Source organism: Canis aureus, chromosome 28, assembly GCF_053574225.1.
Source record: "Canis aureus isolate CA01 chromosome 28, VMU_Caureus_v.1.0, whole genome shotgun sequence".
Classification (NCBI taxonomy): Eukaryota; Metazoa; Chordata; class Mammalia; order Carnivora; family Canidae; genus Canis; species Canis aureus.
In genome coordinates, this window is record NC_135638.1 from 25658250 (window position 1) to 25673540 (window position 15291).

The 15291-nt window shown below is 33.7% G+C and overlaps 1 protein-coding gene across 2 annotated transcripts in view; it reads left to right on the forward strand.

The window, feature by feature from the left end:
- The window catches only part of VCPIP1 (valosin containing protein interacting protein 1), a 30998-nt gene that overhangs the window by 9884 nt on the left and 5823 nt on the right, over positions 1-15291 (forward strand). The window contains exon 2 of one of the 2 annotated variants that reach the window (XM_077876724.1): positions 2104-2190. The exons of the other annotated variant lie outside the window; for it this stretch is intronic. Coding sequence (XP_077732850.1) covers positions 2104-2190 — 87 coding nt within the window. The remainder of the gene's footprint in view (positions 1-2103; positions 2191-15291) is intronic. 2 annotated transcript variants of the gene reach the window in all.

The window sequence follows — 15291 nt, forward strand, 5'->3', positions numbered from 1 at the left end:
ATTAAGTGCTACCATATAATTTTTATGTTTTCAAAATAAATTATATTATGAGTATTTTATAAAATACTTAGTACATTTATGGTAACATTGATAATAACTAAATGAAAGGTTATTACCATAGAAATAATTTATCCAAATGAAGTTTAATGATAAGTTCATCAATTAGAACTTTCTATAAGTTGTTAACATTTTGTATTTGGAGGCTTTTATTAATATTCAAAATTTAAAATTAAATTTGTGTGCCTGCCCTTAAATTTAGCCATATTCTGGTAATACTATATCATTAGTGAATAAAGTGTTTATGTGTAAGTAAGTGTTTTAGCTAACTGAAACTAAGTGCCAAGGCTTTTAAAATCTGTAGTCTTTAAACTGATGTACTGAGTAATTCTAGCCAAGTGCCATGCAAATTCATATTTCTGTTTATAAATGTGGGAAGGGGCTAGAGCTCTAAGAGATTGCATGCACATAATGATTAAGCCACATAACTAGTAACCTCCATTCAAAGCTCAGAGTCCATATAATATTCTAGTAGGAAAATTGAAAATTAGCCTTTCTTTGTTAAGATTTAAAAAGTCCTGATTGTAAATGTAGTACATATATATATTATTAGAAATAAAAAAATTTATTTCATTATTATACTATTAGAAAATAGTGAAATATAAAGAAACAAAAACATTCCACAAACTAAAAATAACTAATTTTACTTTAAAGATTTATTTATGTTTGGGAGAGGGTAGGGGGTGGAGAGAGAGAGAGAGAATCCTAGGCAGGCTTCACACTGAGCATGGAGCCTGACGATGGAGCTTGACCCCACAATGCTGAGATCATGACGTGAGCCAAAACCCAAGAGTCAGATGCCTAACGACTACACCATCCAGGCACCCTCAAAAGTCACTAATTTTTATGTTCTATCTGTTCTTCATTAACTTTTTGAACAGTGATTATCATTCTTAACTTTTTATTTGAAACTCCTTATTGAAAGTCACTGTCAGGGATCCCTGGGTGGCGCAGTGGTTTGGCACCTGCCTTTGGCCCAGGGTGCGATCCTGGAGACCCGGGATCGAATCCCACATCGGGCTCCCGGTGCATGGAGCCTGCTTCTCCCTCTGCCTATGTCTCTGCCTCTCTCTCTCTCTGTGACTATCATAAAAAAAAAAAAAAAAAAAAAGAAAGTCACTGTCAAAGGATGTTCTTTTTTTTTTTTTTAAAGATTTTATTTATTTATTCATGAGAGACACACAGAGAGAGGTAGAGACATAGGCAAAGGAAGAAGCAGGCTCCATGCAGGGAACCCGATGCAGGACTCAATTCCGGGGCCCCAGGATCATGCCCTGAGCCAAAGGCAGATGCTCAACCACTGAGCCACCCAGACATCCCTCTAAGGATGTTCTTAAAAAAATGTTTTTGTGAAATGGTCGTTTGCTTGTAGGCATTTTGTAGACTTCTAAAGGTTATTCTAAATTTCTTCAACAAGGCATTTCCCCCTAAATTTCTATTTTAAAAAAGTCCACTTCGGAACAACACAATACAACATTACTTATCTTCAGTCTACCTATTTACTTTTCTTCCTAGATTTTTCCATTTATTTTCATTTGGTTTTAACATAAATATAGATAGAATACACAAATCTGTATTCTACTGGTTAAACATAAATACCTTTCCATAACCTTCTCTGTTGGTCTAGTTCAAGGTTGTGAACTACTTTTCCTTTGAGTTGGATTGAGTTTTCAGAGACATTTTAATATGCACAGTATTGACTCACAGTTTTAAAGACAATTTTCAGTTAGTTCCTACATTGAAAATTTGGGAGAATTCACATGAAAAACCTAGGTTTTTGCTTCTGAAAAGCCATAGGATCTTAAAACATTGGGCCTACACTCTCCTATGATAGCACTTGGCAGTGGCTGCCACCTTTAGATGGACCATGGATTCTCTAGTTTACCAGATAGTCCCATCACTCCATATTGTCTCTTTATGTTATACTAAACTGCATCACTCATTTAAGTCATCTACCTTGCAGTCTCTGCTTGAGGTTATCATTAAGCAACCCTGGGTTGAACTCTTTTGTTTGTTGCTGATTCTATATCTGTTTTTATTTTATAGGAGAAGATGTATGGTCTTATGCAAAGGGTCTTCCTCACATGTTCCAGCAGGGCGGAGTATTCTACAATATTATGAAGAAAACCATGGGTATAGTTAATATCTGATTTTATTCTTAGATAATATCTCCACTTAGGCTATTGTAAGATTAAGAAATGTCAGTATTCTTCTAAAGCTATATCCAACATTACTTTCTGGTATGTATTTTTCTTTAGCCGTCTTCCTAGTTAAAGTGGGTTATTATCCTGATATGGTCATCTCTGTTTTCTGTCGTATTACTAAAAAGTCTCCTGTTACTTTCTTGCTCCTATTTTCTCATTAAATTATGTGTATAATTCTTCATAGCTAAAGACAAATTGTGAAATTAGAAGCAGATTTGGTTATAATGCTAGTGACTGTACCAGAACCAGATAATATGGTATTTTTGTTGTTGTTGTTATGTTTTGGCTATTTTTATTTACATACCTTAGTGTTTTCAGGACTTTAAGAAATAGCTCATTTTATGTTTAATTTCTTTTCACATTGTATTTATGTTTGTAAAGATATGTGAAAGTATACAATGTGTATCTTCAGAATTTTAAGGTCTTAAGAAAATGGTTGGCAGTGTGTGTGTTTGGACGTTAAATGTTTTTTCAGAGATTTGATGTGAATGATTTTGGCGTCAGACTTTATCACTCTAGCTTTTTCATTTTTTCACCTACCTGACCTCTCTAGACATTTTTTTCTGACCTCTCTAGACATTAACTGCAAAATCACTATTTATGGTTTTTATCTCTTACGTACCTTTCTAAAAAAAAAAAACAAACCAACTTGACTGTTGTAGAAATATTCAAACATATATAAAAGTATCAGGAATAATATAATGAACCCCATTTACCCACCACTCAGCTTCAATAATTATTAGTACTCATGAATACTTAGTGTTTACTAGGTATATAGCACTTTATACCTATGATTATCTATCTACCTCTCAGTCGTCTACATAGCTATCAATCATCTACTTAGAAAGACTGAGACAGAGATGCAGAGACAAAGACATCACACCTACATGTATTTTCCAAAGATCAAAACAGCTTTCTTTTAATCACTCTAGCTAATCTAATTGAGTAAGTATTCAGAGATGAAATAAAATCATAGCTGTTCACTTACAGGTCTCTGGTGACATAGAGTGATTATTTCTTTTAATCACTCTAGCTAATCTAATGGAGTAAGTATTCAGAGATGAAATAAAATCATAGCTCTTCACTTATAGGTCACTGGTGACATAGAGTGATTATAGAATTATATGCATCTCTGAATGTTTAGTTACTCAGTCAAAGGTGCAAACATTTTAGAAAGGGCAAACCTAGTGGAACCTTGGAAAAAGAACTCAGAGAAATAAAGAATTTAATGAAACTTTAGAGAAACCATCAATTTGAGTATAGACTAAAATGAAATTCATTGACAACAAAGGGAAGATTGAGGAAAGAGATGATTAGAAATGGGAAGAGCAAAACTCAGGTGAGCCTAATCAAATAGGAGTTCCCAATGTAAGTAATCAACATGCTGTAATCAGCAATGTTGTTACATTGCATAAGAAATGTGTTACAACTGCAGGACAGCAGGGCTGGACTCTTTTCTCATGGAGCATAGATTTCACTTCATCTGATGCTAATTACCTTTCAGAGTCAATAGAAGATCATCTGTGGAAACTGAGTCCTTTCAATAATGATCCAGAAGTAGTGGGCACAGATCCTCAGCAGAATCTGCTTACCCTTTCTGAGACCTGTATAGAGTCACATATGTTACCCTTTTAACAATTTGATATTTAGGTTCACTTTGCATTTTGCCTGAAAATGAGAATTTTCATTGTGATTACATTAAATAAATGTATAAGAATAATTAAATTAAATATGTTATTAGTAAATACCAGTTGTTTAAAAAATGCTTTCCTAAAGGGATATTGTAAGCATGAACATTTAAAATCTTAACTGAGTTGCTCTTAGTGCAACTATGGAAAAGGTATAATAGCCTTGACAAATGTTGCTTAGTAACTGACCATCAGTTATTAGTTTCATCAGTGCCACAGAAAAAGATGAATTACTGTGTAGTAGGGCCAAGGAAATAAGGACCCATCTTCTTGAGGTTCAGTCTTAAGATCCTGTGACACAACAATGTCACCTGTAAGAATATATCGTAAAGAAATAGTAAAGAAAGCAAATGCATACAGATAACCAACCATTCCAATGTTGTTTGTAGTAGGAAAAAGAGTGGAAACAAAATATAGTTCCTCTAAACAAAAGAAATGTGATAAAATTTTTTAAATAAAATAAAATAATTGTACATCCACTTTATGGATGTAGTGACTAAAATGAAGCTTTTGAAAATCATTAATGACATGGGAAAATATTTACATATAAGGTTTAATGAAAAGTTATTATACAAAGTCAATAGGATATAACACTAGTTAAAAATATTCTGTATATGTAATGTAATGCATATGCGGTAAAAAAGCTTAAATTTTTTTGAAAAAAAAAATCAGTACATTTCTATTCCCCTCAACTAGACTATTTTAAAATAAATCCCAGATATAATTACATCTATAAGAACTTCAATATGGGGATCCCTAGGTGGTGCAGCGGTTTGGCGCCTGCCTTCGGCCTAGGGCGCTATCCTGGAGACCCGGGATCGAATCCCACATCGGGCTCCCAGTGCATGGAGCCTGCTTCTCCATCTGCCTGTGTCTCTGCCTCTCTCTCTCTCTCTCTCTGTGACTATCATAAATAAAAAAAAAAAAAAAAAAAAGAACTTCAATATGTATCTCTAAAAGTAAGAACTCTTTTTTTAAAAAGTACAATATGATTATCACATATGAAAAATATGAAAAATAATGTTTAAAACATGACCAAATACCCAGTGTTTACAATTCCTTGATTTTTTATTGTCTTGAAAAAAAATTTTTTTTTTCTTTCGGTTTATTTGAATCAGGGACCAAAGAATGGCTGGCTGACTGGTTTCCTTCCCATCTTCCTAGATCCTATTTTTCTTCCTTCTTTCGTTCCTTCCTTTGACATGGTTCTTGAAGCATAATTTGCATATAGCAAAATTTACCTTTTGTAGGTATAAAGTATATGAATTATTACAAACATATATAGCCATGTAGCCACTACCACAATCAAGATATAGAATATTGCCATCATTCCAAAAAGTTGCCTTGTGTGCCTTTCTAATTAATCTCTTACTCCTATCCCCAGGCTTTGACAACCACTGATTTTGTTTGTCTCTTTATGTTTGCCATTTTCATATCAGCATATAAATGGATTAATACAACCTTTTGTGTCTGACTTCTTTGCTAAAGCACAGGTGTTGGCAAATTACTGACCATGGGCCATATCAGGCCTGCTGCCTTACTGTATATAAGGTTTTATCAGACATAGAAAAAAAAAAAAGAACAGCCACACTCATGTTTACATATTGTATACGGCTGCTTTCACACTACAGTGGCAGAATTGAATAGTTTTCGACAGAGACTATAATGGTATGAAAACCTAAAGTATTTACTGTGTTGCTCCATTACAGAAAAAATTTGCCAATTTCTGTTTAACCTAATGCTTTTGAGATTTGTCAATCTGGTTGCATGTATTAGTTTATTCTTTCTTATAGCTGAGTAGTATTCCATTGTATGGATGTATCATACTTTTAAAAATCTAAAACTGATTGAAGGACATTTGGGTGATTTTCAGTTTTGGGCTCCTATGAATAAAGTCACTATAAACATTTGTGTATAGGTCTTTGTGTGTGGAAATATGTTTCATTTCCCTTTTGTAAATACTGTGGAGTGGGATTGCTGAGTTATATGGTAAGTATATGCTTGTCTTTATAAGAAACTTCCAAACCATTTTCCAAAGTAGCTGGACCATTTTGTATTCCTTAGCACTATATTAGAGTTCCAGTTGCTCTGTTCCTTACCAGTACTTGGTAGTGTCAGTTGTTTTTAAAACTATTTTAATAGGTTTATAGTACTATCTTGTAGTGCTTTTAATTTGCATTTCCCTAATGACTAATGATGTTGAGCATCTTCTCATGTACTTTTTTGCTTCCTTCTTCTTTTGCTTATTTTTAAGTTAGTTTGAATCTTTTTTTAGTTGAATTTTGAGAGTTCTTTATATAGTCTGGGCACACATCCTTTATCAGGTGTTTTGCAAATATTTTCTCCCAGTTTATAATTTGTCTTTTCATTCTCTTAACAGTATCTTCTGAAGATCAGAGACTTCTAATTTTGATAACTAGTTTGACATTTTTTTCTTTTATACTTTTTATGCCATATTAAAAAAATCTTTGCCTAATTAAAGGTGACAAAAATTTTCTTCTATGTTTTCTTCTAGCAGTTTTGTAGTTTTAGGTTTGTATTTAGGTTTATGGTCTATTTCAGGTTTTTTTTTTAATATGTTACAAGTTATCAGTTGAGGTTCATTTTTTTTATGTATGGATACCCAATTGTTCCAGCACTGTTTGTCAAAAAAAAAGTATACCATATCTGTTAAATCAGTTGACAAAAAAAAAAAAAAATCAGTTGACCATGGATCATATATTTATCATGCACTTGAAAAAGGTAAATTATATGCAAAATATAGTGTCTGTAAAATTATTTAAAAAATCAATTGACCATATTACGTGTGGGTCTATTTTTAGAAACTTTTATTTGTTGATCTGTCTCTCTTTTTACCAATAACTAGTCTTGATTACAGTACCATTAAAGTAATTCTTGAAATCAGTTAGTATGAGTCCTCCATCTTTATATTTTCTATTTTTTTGAAGTTTGTATTTAAATTCTAGTTAACATACAGTGTAATATTAGTTTCAGATGTACAATATAATGATTCAACACTTTCAAAGAACACTGGGTGCTCATCACAAGTGCACTTCTTCATCCCCATCACCTATTTAACCCATCCCCCCAATGCCCTCCCCTCTAGTAACCATTAGTTTGCTGTCTATAGTTACAGGTCTATTTCTTGATTTCCTCTCTCTCTTTCTCTCTCTCTCTCTCTCTCTCTCCACCCCCCGTCCCTTCCTCCCTCCCTCCCTCTCTCTCCCTTCCTCTTCCCCCCTTTTCCCCCTTTGCCTATTTGTTTTTTTTAAGTTTTTTAAAAAAGATTTTATTTATTTATTTATTCATGAGAGATAGAGGTAGAGGGGGCGGAGACACAGGCAGAGTGAGAAGCAGGCTCCATGCAGGGAGCCTGATGTGGGACTCAATCCTGGGACTCCAGGATCACGCCCTGGGCCAAAGGCAGGTGCTAAACTGCTGAGCCACCCAGGGATCCCCCTGCTCATTTGTTTTGTTTCTTAAGTCCCACGTAAGTAAAATCAAAAGGTGTTTGTCATTCTTTACCTTATTTCACTTAGCATAATACTCTCTAGCTCCATTCATGTCATTGAAAACATTTTATTCTTTCCCAAAAAAAATTTTTGGGTATTCTAGGTGCTTTGCTTATCCATATAAATTTTAGAATCAACTTGTCAGTTCCTACGAAAAAGTCTACTGGGATTTTTATTGTGAATTGTTGACTCTATATCAAATTGAGGATAAATGGTATTTTTACAACATCGAATCTTCTAATTCATGAAAACATTGTATTTCTCCACTTACTTGTTTTCTTTAATTTCTCATCAAAATTTTGTAATTTTCAGCATTCAATTCTTACATATCCTTTGTTAGATTCATACCTAAATATTTCATGTTTGGGGAATGCTACTTTATTATTATTTTTTTATGGGAATGCTATTTTAAAAGATGGTTTTTTAAAGTTCCAATTTCCTGGGGGCACCTGGGTGGCACAATTGGTTAAGTATTGGACTCTTGGTTTTGACTCAGGTCATGATCTCAGCTCAGGGTTGTAGGATAGAGCCCTGATGTTGGGCTCTGCACTCAGTGTCAAGTCTGCTTAGGATTCTCTCCCTCTCTTTCTATCTGCCCTTCCCCGTTCTCTCTTGCTCTCTCTCAAGTAAATAAATAAATGTTTTTTTAAAAAATTCCAATTTCTTTTTGTTCTTTGCTAGTGCATAGAAAATAAGCTAGGTTTTTATGCTTTGACCTTGTATCCTATAATCTTGCTAAATGCACATATTCTAGGGATGCCTGAGTGGCTCAGTGGTTGAGCACCAGGGCATGATCCCAGGGTCCTGAGATTGAGTTCTGCATCACTTCTCCCTCTGCCTGTGTCTCTGCCTCTCTCTCTCTGTCTCTCTCATGAATAAAAAAATAAAATCTTAAAAAAAAATAAATGCACATATTCTAGTAGCTTTTTAGCAGATTCTGTGGGATTGTATAGGTAGGTCATCATGTCTTTTGCAAATAAAAGACAGCCTTATTTCTTCCTTTTCAGTCAGTATGCCTTATATTTCTTTCTCTTGCTTTATTGCACTGGCTGTAAGTTCATTGCTGAATAGATACGGTGAGAACAGATATCCTTGCCTTATTCCTGATTTTCAGGGGAAAGCATTCAGCCTGTAGTTTTTTCAGAAATGCCCTTTATCAGGTTATTCTATTGATAGTATACTGAAAGTTTGTATTTTGAATGGATGTTAAATTTTATCAGGTACTCTTTTCCTGCATCTATTGAAACGATCTTATGGTTTTTCTTAATTTATTGGTAAGGTGAATTACATTGATTGATTTTTGGATGTTGAATTTGATCAGGTGCTTTCTTCCAGGATCTTTTGAAATGATCTTATGGTTTTTCTCTTGAGTTTATTAGTAGAGGGTGAATTACATTGATTGATTTTTGGAACTGACTTTGCATGCTGGATTCAAATCACTAGTATTTTGGTGAGAGATTTGCAACTGTGTTCATGGGGTATAATGGTATATACTTTTCTTATAATGACTGTTTAATCAGGGTAATGTTGGCTTCATAAAATAGAGTTAGCAAGTGTTTATTCTTCGTTTTCTGGTAGGTTTTGTAATACTTTGATACAATTATTTCTTAACTGGTAGAATCTACTAGTGAAGGCATCTGGGCTTGGAGTTTTCTTTGTGGAACAGTTTTTAGCTATGAATTTAATTTCTTTAATAGAATCCTCTTAAGGTTATGTTTTTTTTTCTTGGGTAAGCTTTGTTAGTTTAGTCTTTCAAGAAATCTCTCCATTTCATCCAAGGTAACAATTTTGTTGGCATAAAATTGTTCAGAATATTTCTTTACTGTTCATTTAACATCTGTAGAGTCTGTGCTCTTTCATTTCTGATACGGGAAATTTGTGCCTCTCTTGTTTTGCTGACCAATCCAGCTAATGGTTTATCAGTTTTATTGATCTTTTTAAAGAACAAGCTTTTGGTTTCAGAGGTTTTCTCTATTTTTCTGATTTCAGTTTGATTGAAACTGCCCTTACGTTTATTTTTTCCTTCTTTATGCTTGCTTTGGGTTTAATTTGCCCTTTTCTTTCTAGTTTATGTTGAAGCTTAGATTATTGTTTATAAATTGTTTTGTTTTCTAATAAAAGCGTTAAAGCTATAAATGTCTCTCTTAAGCATCCTCCCCCCCTTATTTTTGAATCCTTTTCTTTTTACTTTATATTTTTACTTTATTCTTTTTTTTTTTTTTTACTTTATTCTATATCCTGAATTATATTGATAACAGGTAATGGGGTTTTTAAAGGTTAGTTTTTAATTAGGATTGAGTAATGGTGTTCTGAGTAATGAGGGTAAGTATGCACGAAATGAAACTGAATGTAACTTCCCTCATGTGTTTTTTGTCCGGGGGGGGGGGGTGGATGGTTGTGGGGATGACTCTTGATTATTTACTAAATAGCCTTGTTTCTGGTTTGAAATTACTATTTTTTAAACATTTTATTTATTTATTCATGAGAGACACAGAGAGGCAGAGACACAGGCAGAGGCAGAAGTAGGTTCCATGAAGGGAGCCCAATATGAGACTTGATCCTGGGACTCCAGAATCACGCCCTGGGCTGAAGGCAGGCACCAAACCACTGAACCACCCAGGCATCCCGTAGTTTGAAATTATTTTTATTTTTATTTATTTTTTAAAAATTTTATTTATTTATTCATGAGAGACAGAGAGACAGACAGACAGACAGACAGAGACCCAGGCAGAGGAGAAGCAGGCTCCATGCAGGGAGCCTGACATGGGACTCGATCCCGGTCTCCAGGATCAGGCCCTGGGCTGAAGGCAGCCCTAAACCGCTGAGCCACCCAGGCTGCCCTAAAAGAACTGTTTTTAAAACAAATGGTCCTGAGACAACTGGATACTTATATACAAAAGAATGAAGTTTTGACTTCTACTTCACACCAAATAAAAAAATTAACTCAAAATGTATCCACCACCTGAATATAGGAGTTAATACTAGAAAACTTTTAGGAAAAACATGGGCATAGAACTTCTTGACTTTGGATTTGGCAAAAACTCATTAGATATGACACCAAAAGTACAAGCAACAACAGAAAAAAAATAAAAAGCAAACTTTTGTTCTGTAAAGAACACTATCAAGAAAGTGAAAAGACAGTGGCATTTGGGTAGTTCAGTGGTTAAGCATCTATCTGACTCTTTCTTTCGGCTCAGGTCATGATCTCAGGGTTGTGAGATTGAGCCCCATGTTATGCCCTATCTGAGCAAGGGGCCTGTTTAAGATTACCTCTCTCTGTGCTCTCTTTAAAAAAAAAAAAAAAGAAAAGAAAAAGTGAAAAGACAACTCACAGAATGAGAGAAAAATTTTGCAAATTATGTATCTGATAATAGATTTGTATCTCAAATATAAAAAACTTATCAGGGGCATCCCGAGTGGCTCAGCAGTTTAGCGCCTCCTTCAGCCCAGGGCGTGATCCTGGAGACCCGGGATTGAAGTCCCACATCGGCCTCCCTGCATGGAGCCTGCTTCTCCCTCTGCCTGTGTCTCTCTCATAAATAAATAAATAAATAAATAAATAAAATCTTTAAAAAAATAAAAATAAACTCATCAGTTAAAAGGCAAATAACCTGATTAAAAAATGGGCAAAGGATCTGAACAGACATTTCTCCATAGAAAATATATAAATGGTCATTGAATACATGAACCGATGTTTAGATGCTCAGCATCATTAACCATCAGAGAAATGCAAATAAAAACCACAATGACATAGTACTTCACACTCATATCTGGATATAATCAAAAAAGCAGATAATAAGAACGGTTGGCAAGGAGATACAGAGAAATTAGAATCCTCATACTGCTGGTAGGAATGTAAAATGGTGCAGCCACTTGGGAAAACAGTCTGGGAGTTCCTTAAAAGGTTTAACGTGGTTACAACCAAGCAATTCTACTCTTAGGTATGTACCTAAGAGAAATGAAACCTATCCATACAAAACTTGTACACAAATGGTCATAATAGCATTATTTATAATAGTCAAAAGTGGAAACAACCCAAAATTTCCATCAACTGATGATTGGATAAGTAAGATTTAGTATATCCGTACAATGGAGTATGTTTGGCAATAAAAAGGAATGAAGTACTAGTACATGCCATATCATGCATGAACCTTGAAAATATGCTGCATGAAATAAACTAGTCACAGTAGACCATATGTTATTCCATTTACATGAATGTCATGGAATAGGCATACCTATATATAGAGAGAAGTATTGACTAGAGCTGGGAGTTAGGGCAGGGGGAGGAAATGAGAATGACTGCTAATGGGTTTGGATTTTTGGGGGGGAGTGATGAAAATGTTCTAAAAGTGATTATGGTAATGGTTGCACAATTCTGTGAATATACTGAAAATCATTCAGTTGTATACTTACAAGTGAATTGTATGTGAATTATCTCTCAGTAGAGCCATTGTAGTTTTTAAAATATTACCTGTGTTATTTATCCTTTTTTAGGAAGTAGTTTAGAGCTCTGAAGTAAGAACATCTGAGATCAAATTTTGGTTCTACGACCTACTGCCTGTGTGACTTCTAAGTCTCAGTTTCTTAATTAATAAAGTGGGTATTATAATTTCAGGGTAGTTAGGACCAAATGAGATCATGCACAAAAAGCAGTTACCAAAGGACCTGGTACTTAATAAATAATTAGCTAATTAGTTTGTTATTATAATATCAGCTGTTATTTGCAGAATAATTAAAATTCTTTTGACTCTAACAACCATTTGAAATGGGTCATTGTCAGAAAATTATTTTACTTTTCAAAATACAGTTCCTTCAGATATTTGTGGCAAAGTTTTATATTTTTTAAAATTTCATTTCTTTCTTTGAGTAATCTCTACACCCAACATGGGGCTCCAACTTTTGATCCTGAGATCAAGAGTTGCATGTTCCTCTGCCAGGTGCACCTCACCCCTTTTGTTTAGGACAGATGGATGTGGCAAATCATTATTATTATCTTGTAATCAGAGAATCAAAGTATATCAAGCCCTCCTCACCCCAAAAACACATATACCCATATCCTCCAAAAACTGGAATGTGTTTCTCTTACTTTTTTCAAATTCACCCTAACAAACAGATGGTTATATCAACATTAGAACAGAAATATTTCCCAAAATATCTAGACTATTAATAGTTCTATTCTTTATAATTGGAAAGATATTTTAAAGTTCTTTTGCTTAAAATGTAAGTTTCCTTGCAGGTCTTTATACAGAGATAAATGCAGACATGAATGACAAATTTAGTTTTATTTTATTTTTTTATTTTGTTATTTACTTTTAAAGATTTTATTTATTTATTCATGAGAGACAGAGAGAGAGAGAGAGGCAGAGACAGAGAGGGAGAGAGAGAGAGAGGCAGAGACACAGGCAGAGGGAGAAGCAGGCTCCATGCAGGGAGCCCGATGTGGGACTCCATCCCAGGACTCCGGGATCATGCCCTGGACCAAAGGCAGGCGCCAAACCGCTGAGCCACCCAGGGATCCCCCACAAATTTGGTTTTAAAACTTATATAGGTATCTTTCATCTTATGTTGAGTTTTGTTTGAGTTTGAACTTTATGAAAATGAAAATTATGCTTTATTTATACATTCTCTATGATTTGCTTCTTTTATGCAACACTTTTTCAGATTCATTCATGTTGATGGATTCAAGTACCATTCATTCATTTTCACTACTATATTCTGTTTTATCATTTTAATATTATTCACCCATTATGCATTTATGTGTTTGTTTTTTTTTTTTTGATGTAAGGAAGAATGTAGCTCTAAATATTAGTATACATATTTTTTGGTGTATATATGTGATGGAATTGTTATGTGATAGAGGAATTTTAATACACTTTGATTCTTAAAATTCAAAAGACTATTTAAGTTATATGAAACCTGAATGATTATGCTTAGAGGGAGCACAACCCATAACATTGATTTTTTTACATTGATTTTTTAATACATATTTTAAATGTATTTAATAATGTAAAAGGTCTAGAAACTATAGAAATGGGAAACATCACCTATAATTTTTAAATATTTGCCTTATATGTATGTGTTTTGGCTTGATTATAATTATAGTGCTTAGATTTGTTTCCTGCTATTCATGCACATTTTGCTATATATGTGAAGCATCATAGGTTTCTTATTTATATCAATTATTAATAGCTGCATATTAATAGGTAGACCATAATTTTCTTAACCATTCTCTTCTTGATGAAAGCTTAACTTAGATTGTTTTCTGTGTTTCATTGTAAATACTCTGATGAACATGTGTGGGACTAGGATTCTTTCCAGGGATGGCCAAGAGAAAGCATCACAGTAGCAGTCTGGAGACAATTACAAAACTATTTTTGATCTATTAGAGGAACCAAAACTATTGACTGCCTGATTTATATTAGGCACTTGTAGTACATGCTTTACATGTTTTCTCATTTAATCCTCAAATAATCAGTGAAGTGAATAGTATATCCATCATTATACTTACCTGATTGTATTATAATCTGTTTGGACCTGTCTCCTAAGAATTACATTTTATTTGAGTCTTCAGGGTCTATTTTAGTTAGACCAATAGTGGCACATTGTGGCACATAGTGAGACTCAATAGATGTTATCCATTGAAATGACTGTTTGAAAGTTTTGCCTAGGCTTATCCCTGGACTTAATCATTCAAAATTCTCTTCTTTGTTACCTTGTTTCTTTTCTTTTCTTTTCTTTTCTTTTCTTTTCTTTCCTTTCCTTTCCTTTCCTTTCCTTTCCTTTTCTTTTCTTTTCTTTTTCTTTTCTTTTCTTTTCTTTTCTTTTCTTTTCTTTTCTTTTCTTTTTCTTTTTCTTTTTCTTTTTCTTTTTTTTTTCTTTTTTTCTTTTTCTTTTTCTTCTTTTTTCTTTTCTCTTTTCTTTCTTTTCTTTCTTTCTTTTTTTTTTTTTGTTACCTTGTTTCTTGATCCAGGTTTTACGGATCTCTGAGATAGGGGATTGGTAATAAGTGGATTCCAGGGTTGTGGCCTGAAGTGCACTATTTAGACCACATCTCTGATTTTAAGTTTTGTCTGTCTCTTTTTTATCGGTTACCTCTGCCAAAAATTTTCTGTCAAGAGGAAATCTTAGTTAGATTTGTATTAATGGATACTTATCACTGATGAATGTTTATTTAAAATTACTGTATGTTCTTTATTCATTTGGGGTTTAGTTCTTTTCTCTTGTTATTTGGAATATTCACAGTGAGATATATTAGAACCACTCTGTAGCTTCTTTCAGAGGAGGGAGGAAAAACTATTCTTGATAACCTACAAAGCTGGAGACTAACTAAATGCCCACTAAGCATTCCAGAGTTCACTCATCCTTCACCTCTGTATTTGTATAGCATTAACAGTTCCATTCATTTTTAACTAGTTTGCTTTTGCCTTTATATATTTTGCCATATATATACCCTTTTGCAGCATACGTTATTAAGAGTTCTCTATTTCATGGCTTCTACACTGGGCATGAAGCCTACTTCCAAAAAAATAAAATAAGAGTTCTGTACTTCATCTTTCTTTTGGTGTTAACATAGAAAATCTTTGGTTTTATAAAATTTGAAAACCTCTATTTTTGCATACTTGGAGTATACTTTGATTAACAAATTTAAAATGTAAGGATATTGAGTAGTTTAAAATACAATTTTCTTATACACAAGCTGGAAAAAGTATAAAACTTTGGAATACCAGATAGTGAGACCAAGGTCCTCCACTAGAAAATAAAGAGCAGCCTGCTTTTAAGTTCTTCTATTGCATCATTAGTTGATTGTGAGAAGTAAAAATTGCAGGAGTC